Source organism: Saimiri boliviensis, chromosome 21 (genome assembly GCF_048565385.1).
Source record: "Saimiri boliviensis isolate mSaiBol1 chromosome 21, mSaiBol1.pri, whole genome shotgun sequence".
Lineage (NCBI taxonomy): Eukaryota > Metazoa > Chordata > Mammalia > Primates > Cebidae > Saimiri > Saimiri boliviensis.
Window position 1 is genome coordinate 2,266,329 of NC_133469.1, and position 25,842 is coordinate 2,292,170.

General features: G+C 52.7%; 1 protein-coding gene and 1 long non-coding RNA gene across 3 annotated transcripts in view; one reads left to right on the top strand and one right to left on the bottom strand.

The window, feature by feature from the left end:
* SCUBE1 (signal peptide, CUB domain and EGF like domain containing 1) overlaps positions 1-25,842 on the bottom strand; it is a 131,553-nt gene that overhangs the window by 96,424 nt on the left and 9,287 nt on the right. For both annotated transcript variants that reach the window (XM_039463152.2, XM_039463151.2), the window contains exon 3: positions 14,647-14,775. In XM_039463152.2, the coding sequence (XP_039319086.1) occupies positions 14,647-14,775 (129 nt within the window). The remainder of the gene's footprint in view (positions 1-14,646; positions 14,776-25,842) is intronic.
* Positions 261-4,503, top strand: LOC141582564 (uncharacterized). The gene is made up of 3 exons (XR_012515438.1): positions 261-354; positions 1,371-1,440; positions 4,022-4,503. It is a non-coding gene; the product is annotated as an uncharacterized LOC141582564 (long non-coding RNA).

Genomic DNA, 25,842 nt, shown 5'->3' on the forward strand with positions numbered 1-25,842 from the left:
ACAAAGGACACCAGACTGGGAGTATTTCTGCACACAGCCTGGGAGCTCCCTCAGCGAAAGAAGCCCCTAGCCTGGCAGATGTGGGCACTGGGGCAGGTCCTGACAGAAGAGCATTCGGGCATTCTTGCTGTCCCAACCAGATAACCACCGCCGCTGGCCCCACTGCCCCAGGCTTTGATTCCATTCCCGCGTCGTGGCTACATGATTCTGCATGAACAGTGAAGCGGCTCCTGCTGAATACGGTGGGGGAGCAGCTCGCACCTCGACGGGTGACGTCACCACACACAGTTCTGTCTGCGCCCAGAAGACACTGGACGCAGACATCAGGACACAAACGCTTGCTGTGTTGGAGGGGTAAGAAACGCAGGAATGATTCTGTCTTTTCTCGGGATTTCTCTGAGTGTTTCTGTACAATCGTACGTGTGGCCGATGGATAAGTAAACAGACATTTGCAGCTTGGTCTGATTCTGGCCTGAGAGCTGGCAGGGAGGGTGAGGGGGCGGAACGCAGGGAGCAGGTCCCTCCGCCAGGGAGGCCGGGGAAGAGGTGCAGGAGGGAGAGCTGGAGCACCTGGGACAGAGGGGAGGAGGGGTGTGCAGAGGCCCACAGGGCATGAGGTACCTGGGGACAGGCTTAATATTTAGTTTGCTAGGAGCATAAGGAGAGAAGGAAAGGCTGGGTGTTAGCAGGGCCAGCTGCCAGGCCGAGGAAGCCAGACCCCCGCAGTGGCAACACTGGCCCTGGGAAGGTCCCGCTTGGAGCGGCCTCCACCATGGGTGGGTCCCAAATGACTCCACTGGCATCTGACCCCCCCGCGGCCAGCAGATGAGCCAGGGGAGGGCGAGCCTGTGGGAGCCTCTCCCCGTTGTTACAGTAGCACCTGGGAGGTTACTAAAGACGCCAGACTAAGCAGCTGGGCTGCTGCCACAGCTGCCCGCTTCCCACAAGTAAAGAGTGCTGGCCAGGCGTGGGGCATCTCTGCCAATGGTCTATTTCTAGCTGCATGTGGTTGGGACGAGGCGGGTGGCAGGGAGGGGTGCCGGGGCAGCCTGATGCACTGGCCTGGAGAATGGCCACTATAAACAGCTCGAGCTGTCCTGGTGTTACGGGGGGAGGGTCACCGCAGCGTCAGTCCTGACGCAGCCAGGTCCGGCAAATGTCCAGGGCGACCCCACACGCCACCCAGGGCCCCGGCCGCTCCAAGGGAAGCAAGGCTACTGACACAGGAAGCGGCGGGCCGGGCTGAGGCGCCTTCAATTGTTGCTAACGCCCCTTTCTAAGTCCACGGCTCCGTGTACGGTTTGGGGACATGCGTTTTGCTGGCAGATATTTCTAAAGAGCCTTCACAAGACACTTTTTATTTTTTCAAGTTTTCAGAGTACTGACCCAGCCCTTGGCACAGGGATTGCAAGCAGGAACAGATGAAGGCAAGTGTCTGCGGTGAGTGTTTTCTTTGCTGCTTATGGACTTGGTATTCTCTGCCCTGAGACAGAGCAGGACTTCTTCTTCAAGCCACCAAACTGAGACCTACCAAGGCGGGGCTGGCACCAGGCACAGTGACAACAGACTTCAGTCCAGCGGAAGGACGACAGGATCACGAACACACATTCCCACCAAGGGGAAGGTGGCCTCAGACGGGGACGTGATCCCTGACCTGAGCGGACAAGCACAGGAGAGTGGGAAGGGGAGGGGGGAAGGGTCCTGACACCCACCACGTGCCGCCTTCCTTCACGTACCCTCTGCGTCCCCAGAGCTCCCTCCTGGGAACATCAGCATGCCCCTTTCCAGGAAAGGAAATGGAGAGCAGAGAGCTAGGGAGGGAGTGGGGGTCAAGGCCACTGTGTGTGATCCCCAAGTCCGTGCTCTCCCTGCCTAGAGCAGAGACGAGAAGGAGCCAGGCACGGAGAGGTGGACTGGGGAGTCACAGGCCAGCGCCGGCTGTGGGAGGCGGGGAGACTTTCCAGCACGTCCACCTAGCTCCAAGTGTGCTGCTGACTGCCCCCACGGTAGCCCGTGCACCTGGCACCCTGAGGGTCAGCAGCCAACATTCTGCCACCCCCCCATCCTCCACCACACAAATGAGCCTCCGGTGGGTCTGGTCTGTGCCGGTCTTGGATGAAGAGCTTGGCCAGTCCAGAACTCAGCACTCGAGGAGTTCCCAAGGAAGGAAGGGAGATCTGCACTGAGATGCCCAGTGCCCATCCCAGGAGCTCAGTGCCAAGCCGGAGGGAAGCCCAGGGAGGTTTTCTCTAGGGCTTGATGCCTCACTTGAGCCCCGAGGAACATGGGGGCCAGCAGGAGGCTGGGAAAGGGCGCCCAGGGTGGAACAGCAGGTGCACTGACACCCCGGAGGAGGAAAGGGTGGGGTGGTTGCGAGAGGAAAAGTGTGTGTGCTGGAGACTATAGTCCTGAGAAACCAGGAGAGCTGCACGGACGAGGTCTGCATCCTGCTGGAAAAGCACGGAGCTGCCACTATCCCTGGGGCCAAATCATACACCACACGACCAAGTCACGGGATGCCGGGGGAGAAGGTCCCTGACACAGCAGCCCAGCAGGGGTTCCAAACGGAGTTCCAGGGTCTCCAGGACTTTGCAGGGGGTAGAGACGGGCTCCTGGGGGGTGGGGGGTAGAGACGGGCTCCTGGGGGGTGGGGGGTAGAGACGGGCTCCTGGGGGGTGGGGGGTAGAGACGGGCTCCTGGGGGGTGGGGGGTAGAGACGGGCTCCTGGGGGGTGGGGGGTAGAGACAGGCCCCGTGGGGAGCAGGGGGTAGAGATGGGCTTCTGGGGAGCAGGGGGTAGAGACGAGCGCCTGGTGGGTAGGGGGTAGAGACGGGCTCTTGGGGAGCAGGGGCAGAGATGGGCTCTAATCGTGGCGAGTCTTGTCTCCTGTTTGGCCAGAGCATGAGACCCCTGCATGATTCTGCCTGGGAAAAAAGATTGCTGCTGCTGTAAACCCCACGGCATCTGAAAACCATGGATCAAATCCCATCTTTTTATTTCACATATGACAGGGAAACTGAGGCACAAAGAGGTAGGGCATTTCCCAAGGTCCCCAGCAAGTCAGTGGCCTCAGGAGCCTGACCTCTGCTCTGTGGGCCACTGATTGTGCCCTGATCGCCGGTCCGAGTGGGGGCTGGAAGATCCGTCTGGCCCCCCTGTAATGAACGCCCCACTGCTATCCACTCAATCCTAAGCAGGCCACAGTCATGAGGCTGTCAAAGGCCACTCCACCCTGAAAACACGTGTGGGTCTGAGCTCGTCTGCCTCCCTACACACACTCTAGGCTCTCCCATTTTGTGTAGCCATTTGGGAAAAGAAGGAAGCGAGTCCATGAAATGCACACACTGTCCAGGGAGCTTCCTTCTCTCAGGCCAAAGGGTTTCTGTCAGATGAGCAGCTGTAGAAGGCGGACGGGAGGAACGGGCCTGGACCCGTCTTGTACCCTGACAGCAAATCCCTCCAGCTGAGTGTGTTTAGAGCACCCGAAAGTGGGCCAAGCATGGGAAAGGTAGGGGTGGTAGGTAGGCTTACGGGAGAACAGGCAGAAACCTCTCCAGCTTCCATCAGAAAATACTGGTGTTCATGGAGTCAGTGTGGGGCCGTCCAAAGCTGTTTAGTTTTACATTCAGATGATCAGCGTTTTGTTTTTTTTTTTTTCCCCCAGCAAGAAATGGATTTGAGCTGTTGAAGTATAAAGACAAATAAACAGCAACTCGAGCCTTCATTAGGGGTTCCAGGGAGACGCACACTGTCTCCAGCTGTCTTCCGGGACACGAGGCGCTCCCGTCAAAGGCCGGGGTGGTGCGGGCCCCTTCATCAGGCAGGGGACCAGCTCAGCCCAGCGGAGGGAGAGCGCGGAGCATCTGGGGTGCGCGCTCAGGGTGACTTCCTCCCTGGTGCAGCTGGGCTCCAGGCCAGATCGGGAGTCTCCTGAGGGCCCCTCTGACTCCTCCCCTTCGCCCTTCCACTTGGCAGCCCCAAGTGGTACTTACACATCCATCTCCTCATCTGATCCCAACAGACAGGGACTGAGCCCATTTCACAGAGACTGAAACTGCGACTGAGAAATGAGATGATGTGTTCTGATTTACAAAATCAGAAGATGGCAGAGCTGGAATGGAAGTCTCGATGCCACGTGACCCCACAGTAAACAGTAAGTGCAGGCCCCAGCGCAAGAGGCTGGGAGAGCATGTGGAGGGCGGGGAGCAGACCGTGGGCAGTGGCTCATCCAGCAGGAATGAGGAGCAGGGCCCAGCCGAAGGGCTTCCCGCTCCGCCCAGGTCCTGCGTCCTCACCAGCTCCAGGACACATCCATCTTCTCCAAACTGTGCTCTGGCTTTGCACACTGGGAATAAATGTGAACGAGCTCATTCGTATCTGCTGAGAGCTTGCTCTGTGCTAGGTTCTGCGGTGTGCGTGGTACAAGCTCATCTCGCTGGCCTCGGCGTCGTCTCTGTCAAGCAGACGCTGCTGCCATCCCCCCTATGCAGGAGTGTACAGAGGCCCCAGGAGCTGAGTTACTTGCTCAGTCACATAGTCAGCGACGGATCCAGGGTTCAAAGCCAGGCAGGTGGGCTTCCTATGGCCCTTGAGGGCCCAAAATAAGGCCCTCCATCTCCTAATGGTGAGCTCCTAGAGAAGGCACAGTATAGAGTGGGTGCTCGTGATATCTATTTTTTTGTTTCTTTTTAAAAAAATTTTTTAAACAGATGGATCCTAAGAAACTTGTGAAATCTTTATGAAATATTAAGGTATCTGGCTTCCAAAGCCATCTAGAAGCCATCTAGAACCCTCACACTTTCCCCCAGGTTTGACTAGACTTCTAAACTTGTACGCCGCTCCCCTTTCAATGGCTGCGTATCATTTCAAACCAAGCTCAGCCAGACAGACTCTGAGTCCTTCTACCCCACGCCCCATCTGTGCTCCCACAGCCTTCCCCATCTCAGCCACAGCAGCAGAGCCCCCAGGAACTCTGCGAAGACCCAACGATCAGTCTGGATTCTTTTTTTCCCCATACCTCTCACAGCTCATTCACTGGCAGGTCCCATGTGAGTCCAGCGACCACTTCTCCCACGGTCACCCTGAATGCAGCCACCAGCAACTCTGACCCAGGACAGTGCCGTGGTTTCCCTGCTGAAGCCACTCTGCCTTTCTACTCAGCAGCCACAAGCGTTTTTAAAATTAAAATGTCCAGGGGAATATGTCAATCTCTGGTGAAAATATCCCATGGCTTCCCAAGTAACAGAATAAAAGCCAAACCCCTTTCTCCAGCCAGTATAACCCTGCAAGACCCCCCACCCCCGGCCCGCCTTGCTGCCTCATCTTCAGTCCGTGTCCCTGCTCTTGACCCTCCAGGCACCCTGGCACATCCCCAAAGTCACTTAGCTCATTCCCGCCTCCAGGCTACCACACTTGTGCCCCTTCTGCTTGGACAGAGGACCTTCCCTAGACCCTCACGTGGCACTTTCTCCCTCTCACTGAGGCTTCCTCCCCTTGCCCCTGGGCAGACCTCTGTTACTGCCCTCACTGGTGGAGGTGACTTCTCAGGCCCGACTGTAAAACTGCCAAGCATGAGATTCTGTATTCCTGGGACCCAGTGCCACGATGTGCTCCCACTAGTCCGTGTGGAAGGACCACATAGAGAAGCTGCCCAGAGAGTCCTGGCTGACAGCCAGCCACCACCCCCAGCTGTGAGCAGACGCTTCCAGATGATTCCAGCTCTTAGCCATCAAGTCGTCCCCAGCCTTCAGTCTTCTAGCTGAGGCCCGAGATACTGTGAGGCAGAGACTGGCTGACCCTGCCTGAATTCTTGAGCTGCAGAACCCATGAGCAAAATGGAATTGTATGCCACTAAGTGTGAGGTAGTCTTTTTAAAATTTAATTTTACTTTTTAAAATGGACATGTAATAACTGTACATGTCTGTGGGGTACACAGCAATGTTTCAACGTGTATTTTTAAAAACTTTGTTTAGTTTTACTGAGCCAGGATCTCGCTCCATTGCCCAGGCTGGAGTGCAGCACCGTAACTCTAACGCACTGCAGCCTCTACCTCCTGGGCTCATGCAATCCTCCCAACTCAGCCTCCTAAGTAGCTGGGGCCACTGGTTCACACCTCTGTGCCTGGCTAATTTCTACAATGTTTGTAGAGATGGGATCTTGCTATGTTGCCCAGACTGGTGTCAAACTCCCGAGCTCAAGTGATCCTCCCGCCTTTGCCTTCCAAAAGTGTTGGGATTATGGGTGTGAGTCACCACACCTGGCCTCCATACATGCTGAGGTGGTTTCTTATGCAGCAATAGCAACTGGAATCCCACGCTACCCCATGCCGTCACCCTCCCCGTCACTTTGTATCACATGATTATGTTTCAGCGGCTCTGACCTGGCTGAAGTTACTGAATCACGTGTTTATGGGTTTGCCGTCTTTCTCCTCCATGTGAGTTCACAAGCAGGGGCTGTTCAGCTTTTGTTCACTGCCAGAGTAAGCACTTAAACCACGTCTGGCGTGTAGCAGGTGCTCAGAACGTTTTGGAATAAACGAATGGGTGAATACTAAGGAAGGCTTTCGTATTACTCCGAATGTAGCGCTCTTTTTTTAGGGTGGGGGCAGAGTCTCACTCTGTCGCCCAGGTCGGAGTGCAGTGGTGCGACCTTGGCTCACTGCAAACTCCGCCTCCCAGGTTCAAGTGAGTCTCCTGCCTCAGCTTCCCAAGTGGCTGGGATTACAGGTGTGCGCCACCACACTCGGCTAATTTTTTTGTATTTTTAGTAAACAAACTTTCACCATGCTGGCCAGGCTGGTCTCAAACTCTTAACCTCAAGGGATCCACCTACCTTGGCCTCTCAAAGTGCTGGGATTACAGGTGTGAGTAACGGCACTTTGTACCCTTCATTAGAGTTGTGACTATTTCTGGCTTCCTCATTAACCTGGTATCCCTGAGAGAGATGCCCCATCTAATTGATGTTTACCTCTGCCCTATGTCTAGCACAAAGGTTTCCTGAGTGAGAGCGTTTTTAGGTCACAGGGCATTTTTACAAATCCATCCATCCATTCATTCTACAAACGTTTACTAAATGCCTACAATATATCTGACACCACACTAGGTTCTGAGGAGAAAGACAGAAAGGTAAATAGGACAAACTCTGCTTTCAGGGGAAGAACATAGGAGCCCCACAGAGCTGCGGTGGAGAGGCACTATGTGGTGTAGGTCACAGCAGGCTCCTAAGCAAGCGGAGGTCTGGTTGGGGCTTGAAAGACGAGCAGGACCTCACCAGGTCCGTGCTGGGGAGGGGCAGCCTATCAACAGCAGATCTGTGCAGGACTCCGTGGGTACAGGGAAGGCTGGACCAGTGGGCAAAGCTGAGCAAGGGTGAGAAACGGGGGGACAGGCGGGAAGGCCCTGGCCAGAGGGGCCTCTGGGTGCCACTGTGGAAGCAGTGGGAGCCACCAGAGGCACTGAGAGCAGCTGCTGCAGCAGAGGGCTCTGCACAGTCAGACAGGGTGAGACAAGGTCCTGAGAGCAGCTCAAGGTGATGCGAGGTGCCTGATCAAGGTGCAAGCTCTGCCCTTGGCCCAGGGGGGCTGAACAAGCTACGGGGAGAAGGCGCCCTTGGCGTGAGCTCTCTAGAGCAAGCTTTGCCCGCTTGCCCCTTAGCACACTCCTGCCTGTGCCTGGCCTGGCATGTGCTGGGATTTCTGGATGCTCCCAGTGACTCCCAAACTCACACACAGGTACAGGGGTGCACATCTAACACCCTACTGGAGCTGGTGCAATTCTGGGCACTGTGGGGCAGGGGGTGGGCAGCAGGGTAGTCTTACAGGCTTGAACTTGCAAAATCCCAGACCTGGGCTCTGATCTCAGCTCTACCACTTACTGGCTGTGTGAGCTCAGGTAGGTCACTTTCCCTCACTGAGCCTCAGTTTCCTTGTTTGTAAAAAGAAGACACTAATGGTTTGGATGCTGTGAGCACTAACAGAGAACTGAGCACAACATCCCGGCCACATCCAGGCACACCAGAGACTCAGCCAAAGCTCTCAAATCTCACTGAAGTCAGACGGTCTACCCAGCACAAGGCTGGGCACAGGGTAGGTGCTCAAGAATGTTAATGGCATGGAGAGAGCTGGCTAAGACATCAGTGCTTCTGGACCAGGACGCAGATGGCTTCTCTTCATCAGGGAGAAGGTCCAAAATTCAAACTGTGAGCAACTTGAGAAACACATTTTTCAGTAAGTCAAGGTAAAGATCAGGGTCGAAGAAAGCATCTGGCTAGGTGAACTAATGGCTTTAGAGAAAGAGGAGGCTGGCTTTGTGGAGACAGGAAGAAATTATGCACTGCTGGTTTTAATTTAAGACGAAAAAACATCTTATTCTATTAGCCTAAATATTGCTCTGCTGTCCAATTGCATGGAGTTTGGAATAATATTTTTCAAACAGAACTACTGCTATTTCAAGTAATTACACAGCTAAAAGCAGCCATTTGGGGTTGGGCAAGATCTCATCATGGTTTCAATTCCCTCTGGTGTCATTTTCTGTTATATTTGAGAAATTCCTCAATAAAGATGTCAAATGGAGTGAGGGCTTTGCTCCCCAGAGGACAGACTTGGCCACCATCCAGGATACAGTCACAGGCAGGCCACCTCCACAGGAAAATAACCTCGCATACTCGAAAGAAAAGGTTCAACTGTGAAAACTCAGGCAAGAAAATAACTTGTAAGTCATTCGCCTCATTTCTCCTGATTAGCTCAGAATGCTTTTCAAACTGGTCTGTGTATTTCTAAGGTGATAAGGGTTTTATCCAGCCCCCATCCCTAAGGAATTCCGTGGTGGCTCAGAGAGGAATGTTACAACTGGACAAGACTCTTGACCAGAACTTGAGACAAAATAGCAGGAGGTGCGAATGGCCCTAACTGCTCCTGACGGGCAATGCGCTACGGGGTGAGCTTCAGTGATGGCCCGGAGGCAGTCAGGACTGTACAAGGCAGTGAAGACGGAGAGCCTCCCAACAACTCAGTGGGCCACTCACAGCCACCGAGCGTCCACTGGGAACAAGGCCTTGTGCAGGAAGCTTTGTCAGGCAGCACAAACAATTCCAAACATTTCCAGGCTGCACAATTTCAAGCAGGTAGTTAAATGACCAAAGCTGGTGGCAAGTAATAGGGAGTGGTGAAGACTGTGGCAAACGAGAGAGTACACACCCTCTCTGAAGCAGGCAGCTGCGGCGTATCTCACTCTAGCTGCTGCCAGCACCACACTGAGATGTGAGCAGGAGTGCTGTTGCCTTGGGCCCTGCACTTTGGGGGTCCCTGTTCTGCCTCTCCTGTGGCTGTAGCAGCCCTCCACCATGGAGTAAGGAGTTCGCAGTGGGGTCAGGGCACCTGGAAGATACACCTGCCATTCTACATCGCATCCTGGGCATTTAGGACCCTAGAACTCTCCCCAACGGTCCTAAGCCGATCAATTGACACTCTGGTCTGGCCTGAGGAAGACTCAGGCAAACGGTGGCTGCTTTCAGGGTAAACTGCCACAGCGCGCACGTTTGCTCTGGGGTGTGCCGAGGCTCACCACGCTGTGGGATGGAGCCCGCGGTGGCAATGGCAGGGAGGGAGCAGGCACTCCCATCCTACCAGTCTCTGGTGCAAAATCCAAGCAGCCTTCTACACTCCAGTCCAGCGTCCGGGTCATTAGATAGGAACATCTGTCATGATCACAGTAAAATATTTAGCCATGTAGGATCGGGGCCTCTATCTGGATTCCTGTCCCAAGTCCTGCAAACGTCAGGACCTGGGTGACCATGGCTGAGGAGTGACGCTAGAGATACTGACTTTTAGGTGATATCCCCTAATTCTTAAGTGTTGACAAATAGTTTAATAAGAACAAATGGTGCCACCACGGGCACAAACCAGCATGTTTGTGGGCCAGATGAGGACTGTGGGTTGCCTGCAAAATGATGACAATATCCAGCACCGGCACCAGAATTCACATCTGTACACAAGCTCTGCGGAATCTCCGTTCAGATTTAACTGTGACATTGACCCTCTGAGACAGGTACTACTGATCCATTTCATAGTTGGGGGAACGGAAGCTTGACAGGCTGGAGGAACAGGTCCCGAACTATAAAACTCATGAGCGGCGACACCAGAATCCGAGTCTCAATCTTCAAACTCCAAGCCCAGCTCACTCTTACACGTGACTCATTTCTGCCAACACAGATCGGGCCCCACAATCCTAGAGTACGAGGCACCTCCTTCTCACCCTCATACAGTGCTCCGCGCGTGAGGGTGCTGAGACGCCAAGAAGTCAATTCTCTAGCCTGAGGTCACGTGGTCAGGATGAGCTGGAGCCTGCTGGAACCAAGCTCTGCCTTCTCTAGAGCTGGAGTTTCGTCTTGAGAAAGAGAAAGGCTGAACAAAAAGAACTCTGTTGGGAAGGGTCTTGCCCTCAGCTGAAAGCAGAGGAGCAGGAGGGAGAGCCTTTTCTTGGCTGCTGGAAGTGCAAGAGCTGTGTAAGGTTGCAATCTGTGCTCAGGGTGGTGGGGCAGGGGGAGCCTTACCCTGTCCTTTTAAATTAATCAGTGTAAAAACAATCCATTGTGAAAACGACGTTGTTGAGACAAAGGCCCGCACAGACTCACTGTCAGTCTGCAGGCTGCTGGCATCAGGCTCTGGGGGCACTGGGAGTCCTGGCTGTAGCCAAGAACAAGGGTATTTACAAACAGGTGTTTCTGCACAGGGAAGAGTACAGTGGCTGGAAGGAGAGTCCCATGTGTCAGGCACAGCCCTGGGGGTGCACGTGGGGGTTCTGGTCCCCACGAGGTCTTGGAGGCATCAAACCAGTCCACATCAACACATTCATCCGGGAGCCTGTCAGCAGATGAATGCTGGTTACATGCTGAGTGTTTGATGCCAGATACTCCACTTCATGTTCCACATCCATGATCTTGTCAATCCTCATGACAGCCCGACCAGATAGGGACTATGCCTTCCAGTTTTCAAGTGAGGAAACTGAGGCACAGAGAGGTGAAGTGACTGGCTGAAGGTCACACAGTTGATAGAGGAGAGCTAGAATGTAAGCCCCAGATGGGCAGTTCCCAAGGGCTCTCCTCTTGACGGATGGGCAATACTGCCTGCTTTTAACTGGCTGTCCCACAGCGACTGTCAGCTCTGTCTCCACTGACTAATCAGTGCCCCGACCATACTCTCTCTATCATTCGAAAATGCAGCAAACAACGACGAAAGCCAAGCACTTACATTTTGGGAGGATTAAGTGAGCTAACACTTGGACGAGACTTACCCTGGCGTCTGGCACGATCCACATCGTGTGGTCCCAGTTCTTCACAACCCAGTCAGAGCCCCGCCTACCTCCGCAGACCCACGCCCCCTGCTCGTCCAGCACACCGGAGCTGAGCCTCAGGGGCTGCCTGCAGCTCTACGCAGGCTCTGCCCTTGGCCTAGCAAACTGCTCCTCAACCTTGGCGTTCCCGCTCAGCGCTACTCCTCTTTGAAGACCCCCAGGGAGTTAGCCCCGCTTCCCCCCTCGCTCTCTCTGCATCCCGGGGGAGCTCTTCCCAGGCCCCTCTGGGCTTCAGCCTGCTGTTCAGACCTCCATCTTGGCATTTCTTTGGGGTATAATCACATGTTTATGGCTGTTTCCCCACAACGAGCTCATCTGACATCCAACGTGCACTGGACATCAACAGGCAGGCAGGTCAAAGGCCGGCGCTCCACTAAGAGGGAATGTTCCAGAGCACCCGGGACACCCAGTGTCCTCTACTGCACACCCACAACCAGCTGGCACAACGGAAGGTTTGCTGAGCCCTTTTAGAAAGCCACCAAAAACCAAGCGGCCCTTTGACCCGGCGGTTCCACTTTTGTGACGCATTCCTAAGGAACCACGGGGAAAATACGGGACCAAACGTGTTGCGTCCGGAACCACCTCGCACTCTGACAGTGAAAACTAAACGTCTAACCACAGAGAGGCGGCCGGGGCGGCCGGGTGGTGCCACCCGGGTGGACTGTTCAGCACCTCCGAGGGGCCAGTCGCTTCACTTCACGCTGCCACCTCACCTCACAGTGTCACCTCGCTGTCACATGCGCTCTCGTGAAGCGGGTGGCACAGTTCTCCCTGCTGCAGGCTGGAAAAGACGGAGGCTCAGACACCACGCGGCTAGAAACTGCCCTCACGGGTGGAAGTCCCCTGTGCCAAACCTGTTCTCAGCCGTCCAGACTCATCTGTTACTGCTCACGACAGCCTCCCTCTACCGACAAGGCCCGAGACCCAGACGAGGCAGTAACACATCCAGGGCCGCGCTCCCGCCACATCCACGCCCACGCCCCGGGCTCCAGCTGCTGTGCCCCGGTCACCCAGCAGCCAGTGGCACAAGAGGGTCTGGACACGTCTGCTTCGAGAGCCACACGCTTTCCATGACAAGATATTGTTTTCCTGTGACAGGCTTTGAATTCCCTCTGTTACAGGCTGAGCTGTGTCCCCTCAAAAGCTGCTGAATCCCTCGCTCCCCGCACTGGCGAATGTGTTGGAACAGGCCTTGGCAATGTCCCGGGTGAGATGAGACGGTTAGGGTGGGCCCTAATGCGACATGACGGGTGCCCTTCAAAAAAAGGAAAATCTGGATACAGACCCAGACACACACAGAACTAAGACAGTGGGAAGACAGAGGGACAGAGACATCTGCAAGCCAGGGAATACCTGACGTCACCAGAAGCCACGAGAAAGGCCCGACAGATGATCCCTTGCGGCTCTCAGAAAAAACTACCCTGCCTACACCCTGAGTTTGCACTCCTAACCAAGAGAACACATTTCTGCTGTGTAAGCCCTGGTTTATCACTCTGCTGTGGCAGCCCCAGGAAAGGGACACAGGTTATCAGTAGTTTATCAGACTATGGGGCAACCAGAAAAATAGTGGTCACGGGGGCTACATAAAAACGCCTGAAGCAACGCGGTGGCTCACGTCTGTAATCCCAGCACTTTGGGAGGCCGACGTGGGCGGATCACCTGAGCCCAGGAGTTCCAGACTGGCCCGGGCAATGTGGCCAGACCCTGTCTCTACAGAAAACAAAACAAAACAAAAACCCAAAAGTTAGCCAGGTGGAGTGGCATGTGCCTGTGATCCCAGATATTCTGGAGGCTGAGGTGGGGAGCTCACCTGAGTTCCAGAGGTTAAGGCTGCAGTGAGCCACACTGCACTCCAGCCTGGGTGACAGAGTGAGACTCTGTCTCAAAACCACAATGGCTGACGTATGCATGAGATTAAAGGGAAGAGCCAGAAACGGGCCTGCGGACTCTCTGATCACCACTACGGTAAAAACACACGTGGATGCGGACGGGAGACTGGCAGGAAACACACCAGCGCAACCAAGACGCCTGCCAGTTTTTCTCCCCACTCTTCTATGTTTTTCCAATTTGATTCAGCAAATGTACACTACTTTACACCTTTGTTTTTTTTTTTTTTGAGATGGAGTTTCACTCTTGTCACTCAGGCTGGAGTACAATGGCATGATGTTGGCTCACTGCAACCTCTGCCTTCGAGGTTCAAGTGATTCTCCTGCCTCAGCCTCCCAAATAGCTGGGACTACAGGCATGCGTCACCATGCCTGACTAATTTTTGTATTTTTAGTAGAGATGGGGTTTCACCATGTTGGTCAGGCTTGTCTTTGAACATCTGACCTCAGGTGACCCACCTGCCGTGGCCTCCCGAGGTGCTGGGATTACAGGCATGAGCCACCGTGCCCAGCCTCTTATAAATTTTATGTAATTGGCTTAACAATGTATTTGGACCATGGAAAGATGGAGGTATATAAGATTATAAGCAAAACTGTATGCCTTCAAAATTTATTTGTTGAAGGAATTCAACCCCCAGGACCTCAAAATTGTGACTGCATTTGGAGAAAGGGCCTTTAGAGAGAGAGTTAAGTTAAAATGGAGTTTTAGGGTGGGCTCTTACCCACTATGACTGTGTCCTTATAAGAAGAGAAGATTAGGGCTGGGTGCAATGGCTGGCCAGGTGAGGTGGCTCATGCCTGTAATCCCAGTACTTTGGGAGGCTGAGGTGAGCGGATCACCTGAGGTCAGGAGTTCGAGACCAGCCTGGCCAACATGGCAAAACCCCATCTCTACTAAAAATACAAAAATTAGCTGGGCGTGGTGGCGGGCGCCTGTAATCCCAGATACTTGGGAGGGTGAGGCAGGAAGATTGCTTTAACCTGGGAGGTGGAGGCTGCAGTGACCTGAGTGCTTGGGTGGCAGAGCAAGACTCCATCTCGGGGGAAAAAAAAAAAAAGAAGAGATTAGAACACAGAGAAACACCAGACATGTGCGTGCACAGTTGGGAAGACTGTGTGAAGGCAGTGGGAGAAAGAAGGTAGCCACCTGCCAGCCTGGCAGAGGAGAGGCGCCTCAGAAAATCTAGCCGTGCCCACACCTTGATCTTGGACTTCCAGCCTTCAGGACTGTGAGCCAATATACCTCTGTTGTCTAAGCCACCCAGTCTGTGATGTTTTGTTGGGACAACCCTGGCAAACTAATACATGAAGCCCAAGGAAGAAGAGCCTTCCCACAGGCCCCGACTCTGCAAGCTGGCGCAAAGCAACAGGTGGGGTGTGCCCAGAGGGCAGGATGTGGTGGCATCACTCACCCAGGCAGTTGTGTCCGTCGTGTGCCAGCATGAAGCCATCGAAGCAGGTGCACCTGTAGTTCCCGGGGATGTTGATGCACTCGTGGACACAGCCCCCATTGTAGGAGTCATTCTCACACTCATCAATGTCTGTAAAAGGAAGCGCGTGAGAGGTGTCAGAACAAGAGCCTGGTGGTCCCCTCTGCAAATTCTGTGGTGATTAGGGGATAATTCGAGAAGTAGTCACATAAGTCCTCCCTGGGGGCTGGGGACTCAAGGATTTAAAAAATGCTAATCACGGCCAGGCGCGGTGGCTCAAGCCTGTAATCCCAGCACTTTGGGAGGCCAAGGCGGGTGGATCATGAGGTTAAGAGATCAAGACCATCCTGGCCAACACGGTGAAACCCCGTCTCTACTAAAAATACAAAAATTAGCTGGGTGTGGTGGCGCACGCCTATAGTCCCAGTAAGTCTGGAGGCTGAGGCAGAATCACTTGAACCTGGGAGGTGAAAGTTGCAGTGAGCTGAGACCACGCCACTGCATTCCAGCCTGGCAACAGAGCTAGACTCTGTCTGGGAAAAAAAAAATGCTAATCACATGTCCTTCCAGTTCCTACCACAGTGAACAGGCAAGATTCACACCTAGTTCTGCCCCCACTGCAAGCCTCTCCACACCACAAGCACGAGGAGATCCGGCGTGCGATTTCTGGAAACTCTCCCTCTTGAAGCAGGGGGTATTGAGTACAATGAACTGAACATCACCAAGAAGTGTAACCTCTGGAACGAAACAGAAGTCCACGAGCTCCTCCAAACAGTTTCCCTCCACATCAGGGTCTGATGCCTGCATTTCGACCGCTCCGGCTTCCTCGCTACAACAAAGGCTTCTGTCTCATAAACAATGGCCAACAGCCTTGGTAAAGGTCACCCTTTTTGCTGTTGTAAGGCTTTTTCAACATTGCCCATCAGGGGTCAAAGGGTGATCCGTTCTGGAGTTCCAGAGAGATCGGAGAGACCCTGGAGAATGACAGGAACGAGCCCGGTTCCTCTCACGCCCCAGTGCTGCTGGTAAGGCCACGTGATACCTCTTCGTCCCCACACTAACTCGGCGGTACAGGCGTCATTCTCGCTACAAGAGCATGGAGGAAACCGAGGTACAACGGAGGGAAGACCTTGCGGAAGGTCACACACCTAGGAAGCGGTACAAACGGGATTCGAACCCTTGGGCTTCGGAGCCCAAGTGGCCCCGTTGCACCTGGCCTACTTGGGAGGGCACCAGGCACAGAGAAAATCTGCCAGCCTGGGGGTGCCGGCTCTTCCGCAGGGTCTTCAGCAACCCCTCGGAACCCCTGGCCTCAGGCATCTCAGCCAACAGCCACCCTGGCCTCTGGGGGCTCTGAGACACACATGGTAGAGGAGGCCGGAAGTGCTCCCACAGGGGAACCGGAAACGGAAGTGCTCCCATGGGCCAGAGCCGGAAGTGCTCCCATGGGGGGGACGGAACCGGAAGGGCCGCCCTAAGCGGCACCGGAAGTGCATTCACGAGGCCACCGAGGAGGAAGCCGCAGTTCCTCCCCTGTGGCGTAGAAGCGGGATTTTGGAGGCTGGGTTCCAGCTATGAAAGTGGCGCTGGGGCCAGCCAGTAGAAGAAGAGAGCCTGGGGAAGGCAGGCCTGGCCTCCCCTCACCCCCGGGAGCTGCCAGAGGGACACGAACTCCCTGCTTTCTCCATACTGGCTGGGAGGGCAGAGCTGCTCACGTGCGCGGAAGCCATGGGGCTGCGGATGGGCGTGGCTAGGGGTGTCCCTGCTCAAGGCAGAGGCTGTGGCAGGAGGTGGTGAGCTCCCTGACTTTGGAGGGGACTAAGCACCTGTCTGCCAGAGATGCTGCAAAGAGGGTAGCTTTGGTGAAAGCCGCGGAAGAGAACACCCCGGGGTACGGGGTCTGGGCTGTGCGGCAGCCGCTCGTGGTGTCCACCCAGTCACAACGAGGGACGAAGGAGCCCGGGCTGGGTCTCCAAAGGATCAGGAGATCGGAGTCTTCGCCTAGTCTGCCTGCAGGGGCACCTGCATCAGTTCTCAGTTCTGCAGCTCATTTGAATTGTTTTGTGTTGTATTGAGAGACAAGACCTCACTGTGTTGGCGAGGGTGGACTCAAAACTCTTGGGCTCAAGGGATCCTCCTGCCTCAGCCTCCCTAGTAGGCGGAATTGTAGGCATATGCCACTGTGCCTGGCTCTGAACTGTCTGTAATTCTGATATTTAATACACTTATAAATTGCAAATAAAATTAAGGAAGAATGTGATATTTTATGTTTACTGAAAAGGCACATCAATTTTTAAAAACTGACATATTGATTACTTCCCAGTCTCTGTTTGCAGCCCTGATGTTTCTCCAGAGCCCCACATGGACGAATGCAACCATCTCTGCCCCTGGGTAGTCCAAAGATACTCCAAGGCAACAAAGCCTAACTTTAACTCATCAACCTGCACTTACCTGGGAGTTCCTCATCCCAGTGCATGCTGTTTTCCTTCCACTGCTCCCTTAACATCAAATCAGCTAGCAAAGTGTGGTTTTTCTACACCCTTAAGACAGTTACAGTCTGCCCACTGGTTACTTATTTTCACTATCTGTCAGCATGAGTATCACCTCACATCTGATTTGACCCAGCAGCCCCCAAACTCTTACCTCCCTCCCTTCCTCCTTCAAGCAGGTGATTCAGGGGGAAGCTGGCCTCGTCCTAACTCTGGGTGTGAAGTCTTATCAATTTTATCCAATCATCATGTGCCACTAGCAATTGCTGTTGGTCCCAGGGTTGGTAGGTGACTTAGGTTGGATCAATCAGACTGAGGAAAAGGACTTTTATTCCCTGCTTGGGTAAAAGAACTTTTTCTCATCTTGTACCTCAGAAGGAAGTATCTACTCCTGAAACATACACCAGCTCCTTTAATTCTTACGCCACCACTCTGGAGTAGTTATTTTAACTCCACTTTATGGTTGAACAAACCAAAGTGCAGAGACGTTAGATAATTGCTCAGGGTCACACAGTAAGTGGTAGGGCAAGGTTCAGAACAGAGGTCTTTCAGTCTATGAAGCCCACATCCTTTCTACTAAGTTAGAATGCCCATGACATGCCAGTCATTGACAAAATGCTTTATACATGATACAATATTTCACCCTCGGCACATTTATGCTGTATACTGAGAGTACCATCCAATCGTCCAAATACCCATTTACCTGTCTATTCTACCACTTGTTCTGCATCTGTCTATATACACACACATACACACGTGTGCATGCCTATCTATCTACCCAAATAACCAAGCAGCCAGCCATGCACCCATTCATCCAAACACCCATCTACCCTTCCACTATCCATCCATCTACTCACCCTCAACCTATCCATTCAAATATCTACCCAACCATTCTTCCATTGATCTATTTCTGCTAAAATTTATCCATCTCAATATCCAGTGTGCTGACCACCCCCCCATCCATTTATCCAGCCAAACATTCACCCATACATCCAACATGCATGCATCCATCTAAATATTCAACCAGATGCCTATCCTTCCATTCATCTAAGCACTGACCCATCCAAACATCCCTCCATCCAAGTGCTTAGCTACTCATCTGCATATTCATTGATTCAAATACCCACTCTTCTATTCAAACACATGTACACGTATGCACACACATGTACACACACACATTCAAACACCTACATACCCCTCCATCAATCCAAACTTCTATAAACTGACTCTTTCAAACATTATCCATCCAAACAGCTTAAAAAATACAATAATGTTTTCAAATAGATTAAGATGTTAGGATGAAGGAAAATAAATGAGGATTGAAGAATAAGATAAAGCTGGTGAAAATACACAAACACACATTTGATCATTGTAGCACAATGACAGAAGGTGGGCTGTGAGCTTGCTGAAAGCCAACGCAAAGAAAGAAACACAATAGGTAATAGAGTTGCCACATCTATAAAATGTAATCAAACTAGTTGTTTTAATGGTGGTCAGGTCTGAGAAGCCTCGGACCTCCTACACAGGGAATGTCTTCCCACGCTTAGAATATCATACACTTTAATTCTCCCGACATAGCTCCAGTTTATGTCTGTTGTTGGGGCATAATTATTAACAGCAATCATTATCCTTTTCATTATTAAAATGATAAACTATCTGATCACTATACCCAAAAAAGGCATTATAAAGATGTCATTGGATAGTCAATAAAACTACTCTACCCATTTCCTTCCTTTGACCCCCCATAGGGTAAAGCCACAATAATTGCCACGGGGCTGCAGAGTGCAGAAATATTTGCTGGTTGCATCTCTTTCCTTAATCCATCCCCAGTGAGTTCTCCCAGACTGAGCATCTCAGAATGAACAGTTCCTTGCCAATCCCCAGGCCTGCTGTGCTCCCCAGGCTTCCGTGGGAGCCAGCTTTACCTCCCACTGACCTGGATGGAGGACATCTGCTCATAAGCCAAACCTTCCCTGATTTTCCAAATTCGTACCTTGAATTTTTGTTCTAAAATCATGTAAAGCCTCCTCCTTTAATACCTAAGAGATAAACACACAAATCAGCTAAAAAAAAAATCTGCCAAAGCAAGTGGAATTGTTATTATAGAAACATTCCCAGGAGTCAGTACCCCTGGAAGAGGCACACAGACCTCTGAGACCCTCTTCAGGCTCAGACCGCTTTTTAAGGACTGGAAGCTAGAGAAGGAGGAACAGGCAGGTGGAGGGGGAGGTGGTAGAGGAATGGCGGGGACAGAGCACAGCTCTGTGGATGTTTATTCTTAAAGGACTGGTGTGGAATGAATTATGTCCCCGCAGAAAGATATATTGAGGTCCTAACCCCCAGGACCAGAGAATGTGATCTGACTTGGAAGTAGAGTCTTTGCAGACATAATCAAGTTCAGATGAGGTCATACTAGATTAGGGTGAGCCTTAATACAATGCCGATGTCCTAAGAAGAAGGAAATTGGACACAGACATAAGGAGAGAAAAATACCACGTGAAGACAGACACACAGAAAGAAGGCAGCCGTGTGATGATGAAGGCAGAGACTGGGGTGAGGCAGCTGCATGTGACACCAGGGTGAGAGCTGCTCTCACACAGCAGAGGCTGAGGCTCAGCATCGCCAAGGACGTCGTCTTCAGGCTCCCAACCAGCGGCTGCGTTCAAGTGCAGGCTCTGTTCCTGCGTTTGGAGCCACATCCTCGGGGTGTGTGAGATGAACACTTTTAAAAAGTGCTTCATGCTCCTAGCCAGATGTGGTGGTGCACGCCTATAATCCCAGCTACTTGGGAGACTGAGGCAGGAGAATCGCTGGAACCCAGGAGGTGGAGGTTGAAGTGGGCAGAGATTGCACCACTGCACTCCAGCCTGGGCAACAAGAGTGAAACTCTGTCAAAAAAAAAAAAAAAAAAAGTGCTGCATGCTTCAAAAAGTAATTAACGAGAAAAGTGGGCAAGAGTTGTCATGGGTATTATTATTTTTACTTCCAAGGTGTGTACCTACCCTTGAGGTTGAGGAGGGGTGGTGGCGACAGGGATGGTTCACATGAATGGGGAAAGGGGGCAGGACCAAAGATCCGCGCAGCTTTCCGAACCCTGAGCGCTGGAGATGAGAAGTCCAGCAAGTCACTCCATCCCTGCGCCTTCCCCTGCTCGGGTTTTGTTTTTTAAATGAAAACTCAATTCCCAATAGAAGACAGCTCCCGGCAGCTAATAAAGCAGAGAAAAGCAGCACAGAGAACTGCTCATTAAGGAATTTTTGAAAGGTCACCCGGTTCTACTTTTCGTGTATTAAGAGGCGGTGCACACACAACCCCATAGCTGTGTTTCTGCTCCAACCGTGCTGGTTTGGAACCCGCATAGGATAAAGTGGTTTTTTGTTGTTGTTGTTGTTTTTTCATTTAATTCAAAATTGACTCTTGCTGCCCCATAAAATATACATTTCTTCTGTGGTGTCTAGGTTCTAAAAGACTCTATTGCAGTGAATCAGCACTTCTCATCTTATTTTGATACGATTTTAGGACATTTTCCTCAAAATCAGGACTAGAAACCTTCTCAAAATAAGGATTTTTAAAGCATCCCACTCTACTCTGAGAGATCATTACTGAAAACGTCTTCTCATTTCCCCCTGAAATTGGTATTTTTCTAGACATTCCTCAAGAACAGTGGAGGCCAAGCAGTCTAACAAAGACCCCTTTCCTGGCTAGGCGCTAGCACGTCCTCTCCTTTGTCTGGGAGCTTTAGAGAAAACCATGCCCTCCTTAGATCAGGCAACCATTCGGGGAGAGAGGTATGGCTTAGGAGGTTGAGTCCTTATTGATGAATAAATCTTAATCCGGTTTGTTGGCTAATTATGCTCCAGGGAAGGTAGTTTCTTGGGCTGCCTAGCAGGAAGGATTAAGCCCCTGTCTCCGGTGGCTCGGGGTTAAGCTCTGGGTTTGTAATGACTGAGTAATGAGACCCGCTCTCTGAGGACCCCTGGCATCCATCGATCAGGTTTCCCTTCTGCAGAGACAATGCCAGAAGTGGGCCCAGCAGTTAATTACGGGAAAGGTCAAAGGGCATGTAAAACCAACACAAATCTATATACTTTTTCATTCCTAACTGCACACAATGACCATGGCTCAGCCAGAGGGTGGGAAGGTTCCCTCCCCCTTCCCACTCTCTTATTCAAGATAACCGTGGGGTTTGAGCTGCTCTGTGACCTCTCCCAGTCCCTTATGTGGCTTCAGGCCTCCACACTCTGCCTCATGCTGTTCCCTCTGCCTGGAGCTCCTTCCCCCTCCGCAAACATCTGCTCACCGCTGTATCCTAAGCCTCAGCATCACCTCCTCCCTGAAGCTTTTGCTCATCTTCCAGCAGAGACAGCCCCTCCCCTGGCCCAGACAGGCACTAGCACGATTCCTGCTTGCGTGTGTCTGTGTCCTTTGATGCTGCAAATCCATGAGAACAAGAACCGTGTTCCGTGCAGCTTGAGCCTCAGAACCGAGCAGAACCGGAGCATGTTCAAAGGAATCTGCTGGGCATTGCACGGATGAACAATCACGACTGTGGCCTTGCTGACCGACCCTCACACCGTGTCAGGCAGTCTGCGGGCCCCACACACATGACTGCTCTGAGAGCTGGGTACCACCATCTCTGTCTCACAGCAAGGGCAAACCGAGGCTCAGAGACATTGCCTGCCCTGCCTCAGATCACACAGCAAATGTCAGGGGAGCCAGGAAGGGAGGCAGGCTGCTGGACGTCGCAGTTAGTGATGTCTCTGTCACAAGAGACCACACAGTTGATGATTCTATTTACATCAGGTTTCTAGAAAAACCAAATCTACTGAAACGAAAAGCAGATGAGAAGTTTCCCAGTGCTGGAGGGGCTAAAGACTGGGCGGGGGTGGTAGAAGTTGGTCAAGGAGCATGGGGTTTCTTCTGGAGTAATGAAAAGATTCTAACACTGGGCCAGGTTAGAACATGGCTCACGCCTGTCATCCCAGCACTTTGGAAGGCCAACACCGGCGGATCACCTGAGCTCAGGAGTTCAAGACCATGCTGGCCAACGTGGTGAAACCCCATCTTTACTAAAAATACAAAAAATTAGCTGGGCATGATGGCACACGTCTGTACTCCCAGCTACCTGGGAGGCGGAGGCAGGAGAATCGCTTGAACCCCGGAGGCGGAGGTTGCAGTGAGCTGAGATCGCGCCACTGCACTTCAGCCTGGGTGACAGAGCGAGACTCCATCTCAGAAAATAAAAAAGGATTTTAACATTGATTGTGGTCATGGATGGACGTTGAGTTGTATGCCCTTAATGAGTGAACTGTATGGTATGTGAATGGTACCTCAATAAAGCTGTTTAAAAATCAAAGTCAGACAAGTTCGTGCTCCACTGGGCGGGCTGCATCTCCGGGGTCTCTGCCTGGGTGAAGGGAAACCACAGGGGGTTGGCTCACGTGACCTCACGTGCCACCTGCCCAGGTTGGGGTCACGGTCGGGTGTGTTGCTCCCAAGAACCAGGGGAGACTTTCCACCAAACGGATCAGATGAAGACCACTGAGCTATTTCCTTTCTCCCTCCAAAGCGCCCCGAACCTGGCTGGGGGCTGCTCCTGGGCTCTGGCAGTCTGATCAAGGGAAAACGGAGTCCTTGGCACATGTGAGGTGGAAGCCAGGCCAGGCTGCAGGGAGCCTGGCAGGCTTGAGTGTGGTTCTGCCAGCTCTCAGCCAAGGCCCCTATGACACCCTCCTGCCAATGACAGGCAGTCATTCCCCCATTCCCTTAGGGAAGGGCCAGGGAGATGCCCAAGACCCAAAAACTGCAGGCTCTGTGGGGCCGCTCCGCAGGCCCGGCCGCCTCCGACCTCAGTGGGATGATCAGAAACAGAAGTTGCCTGAAAACCTGGCCCACCCCTTAGCACTGGCGAGCTGGATCCTAGAGCACCCTGGATGCTATAAAGGGGTACCTGAGGCCCAAACAGGGGCGCTGAAAGACAAATCTTAGCAGATCAGGGGCTGGGGGCAAGGAACTCAGGGCTCTCAGCGTGGGCTTCCTTCTCCAGTCTCGGGATCCGGCAGCGGGCAGAGCCTAAGCTGGCCTGCCGCAATTCAATGTTATTCCCTATCTCTCCAGATCCCCGGGTGGACTTCCTCTCCAACAGTCAGAAAAATAACAGCAGTGGCAACTCCACACCAGGCACCATCGTGATGGTAAATGGCATAATCCTTCCAACGGCTGGGCAGAAAGGTCTTCACTTTCCACATCTCATAGAGAAAGAAACTGAGGCTCAGAAGACCTAAGTGCCTTTCCCAAGATCACCCAGTAAGAAGGTGGTCAAGGCAACATTTGAACTTGGGCAGGCTGGTGCCAGACGCTCCCTTCCTGACCGTGACAAAACTGTCCAGAGAAGACAGCATCTCTGTGACCCAGGAATCCAGGGCCCGTGGTTCTTGTGAAGGATCAGCTCACCTCCCTGCCTTCTTCCAGCCCGTGCCAATGCCGTCCTGGGCCCTGGCCACAAGGGGCTGCCGGCCTGGAGTGGGGAATGACCCAGACACAGACACACACAAACTCACGTGGGGAGAGGCTCTCCTGCCCACGGGCTGACTGGGTCCAGGTGTGCCCACAGGGCTGGCAGTGGGAAGGGACAGTTGGCTAAACCCCACTGAAGCCCACCCTCCCACACTGATGGACTGAGGCCAGCACGGGGCGCAACGGAAATGAGGAGCACCCTGAGGAAGGAGCTGCCCACAGCGAGGGTCCAAGGGCCCTGAGATCTCCTGGCCCAGCTAAGCTCTGATGTCAGGTCGCAAAGGCCGAGAGGCACACAGACTTGCCCCAGGCCACACAGGGCTGGAACCCGGTCTCCACGCTCACACTCACAGCTCTCCTCCCCTCTGTATGAGAGGCAGGAAGTCCAGACAGAAGATATGGGGGCTCCTGGAGAGAGGGGTGCACCCTGCAGACCCTGGAGGGAGTGGGGAGTAGTGGACGCCAGCAGCTTCTGTGAACCCAGGCCGGCGTGCAGGCAGCTGGCTGGGGTTCGACACACTTTCTAGCCGGGGGCCGCAGCCCCGGCCCATCTGGAAGTCCGCCTCAGAGCAGCCTCCGAGACCCCCTGACCTTGCCCGTTCACAGGAGGCCCCGAGCACTCTTTGTCTCAAGGCCTTTGGGGAAGGCCGTCATCCATTTCAGCAGCATTCAAAGGCACGCAAGTCCGCAGTTTATTTTCTTAGAAATAATGGTTTTTTTCTGGTTAGCATTCCTCTGATGGAAAAACAAATACAGCCACTGTAATAAGAAGCGGCTAAGAGGAGGCGAGAGAGCCCAGAGGGAGGGGCCGGGGAGGGAGGACACGGACGGCGGCGGGTGGGCGCAGAGACCCCCAACCGCGGGAGAAACGCGGACTTAGAGGAAAACAACGAACCCAACACGCAGGCTTCCACACGTTCTCAGACAGCGAGGCCCTTCCCTCACGTCGCAACCCGAATGCACACCCGTCAGGCAGGTGCCGGGGCTTCCGTGTGATGGGTGAGGAGCCAGGGCTCAGAACCGTCAAGTCACCGCCCGCCTCGCCGAGTGAGCAAGGACCACAATGCAGGCCTCTAAATCCTTGCTACAAATGCGTCCACTGACCGTCACAGCTGGAGGGAGCAGCAGAGACCGGCTTCTGCTATGCTTTCCCAACGTAGCCTGGATGACACCTCCTCTAAGAAGCCCTCCCAAATTTCTTCCCCTCCTTGGGCAGAGATAGGCAATACACTTTCTCTGTCTTGGTTCTATTTTCATTGCAGCGCTTTTCATAGCCTGTTGTGATCACATCTTTTCCAGTCTGTGTCTCCCACAAGACAGGGAGGTCTTTAAAGCAGGAAACATGTTTTGGCCCTGGCCCCAAGCGTGGCACAGAGTAGGTATTCAGTGAACATCCTTGATACTAACCTGAATCCAGTCCAGTGTGCACACATTTTACAGATGGGCAAACTGAGGCTCAGAGGTGAACTTGCCTCCAGTGTTTAAATGCAGTAGCATGAGCTTTTTATTTTTCCTCTTAAAGATGGACATTGGCTCCAAGAATTCTGCAAGAGGCCTGAACGCTGCAGCAACGTTGCCTAATTGCTAGCTGACACCAGGAATTCTAAGTCACATCCCACTTCTTCCCGCTGGTCTGCTGGACCGGAGCGCTTTCATCTTGGGCAGAGCACAGGTCAGCATGCATAATTGCATGTTTTAAGACCTGAAAGAGAAGAATTTCCCCTTCTCTCTCCCAACCCTCCCACCTCCTACCGCCTTTCCTGGCCTCCCAAAAAGAGCAGAGTTTTATCTGGAGTTTCAATAAAGTGTGTAATAATGAGGATGAAAGTGATTTAATGAGGGTCATGGACATTATTTCCTAAGAAGGCCAATTGGTTTTAAGATTTTTTTCTTTTCTGATGTTCAACTAAATGGATCACTGAGTCTATTATTAGAAATTTTGTTAAAACACTTTAATAACACGCTGATCTACCTAACTTCAGAGATTGACAAGTAGACCCTGGGGATATAAAATTCAGGAAGTGATTATTTACGTTCATTACATACATGCTAATTTTGTGATCTCTGTCAGCCATAAGGTTGTCTTTTTTCCTTTTCACACAAAAAGAGGAAAATAGTAATATATTTGATATACTGTGGCCCAAACAAAAAGTTATTTCCCCCAAGAGTTTTA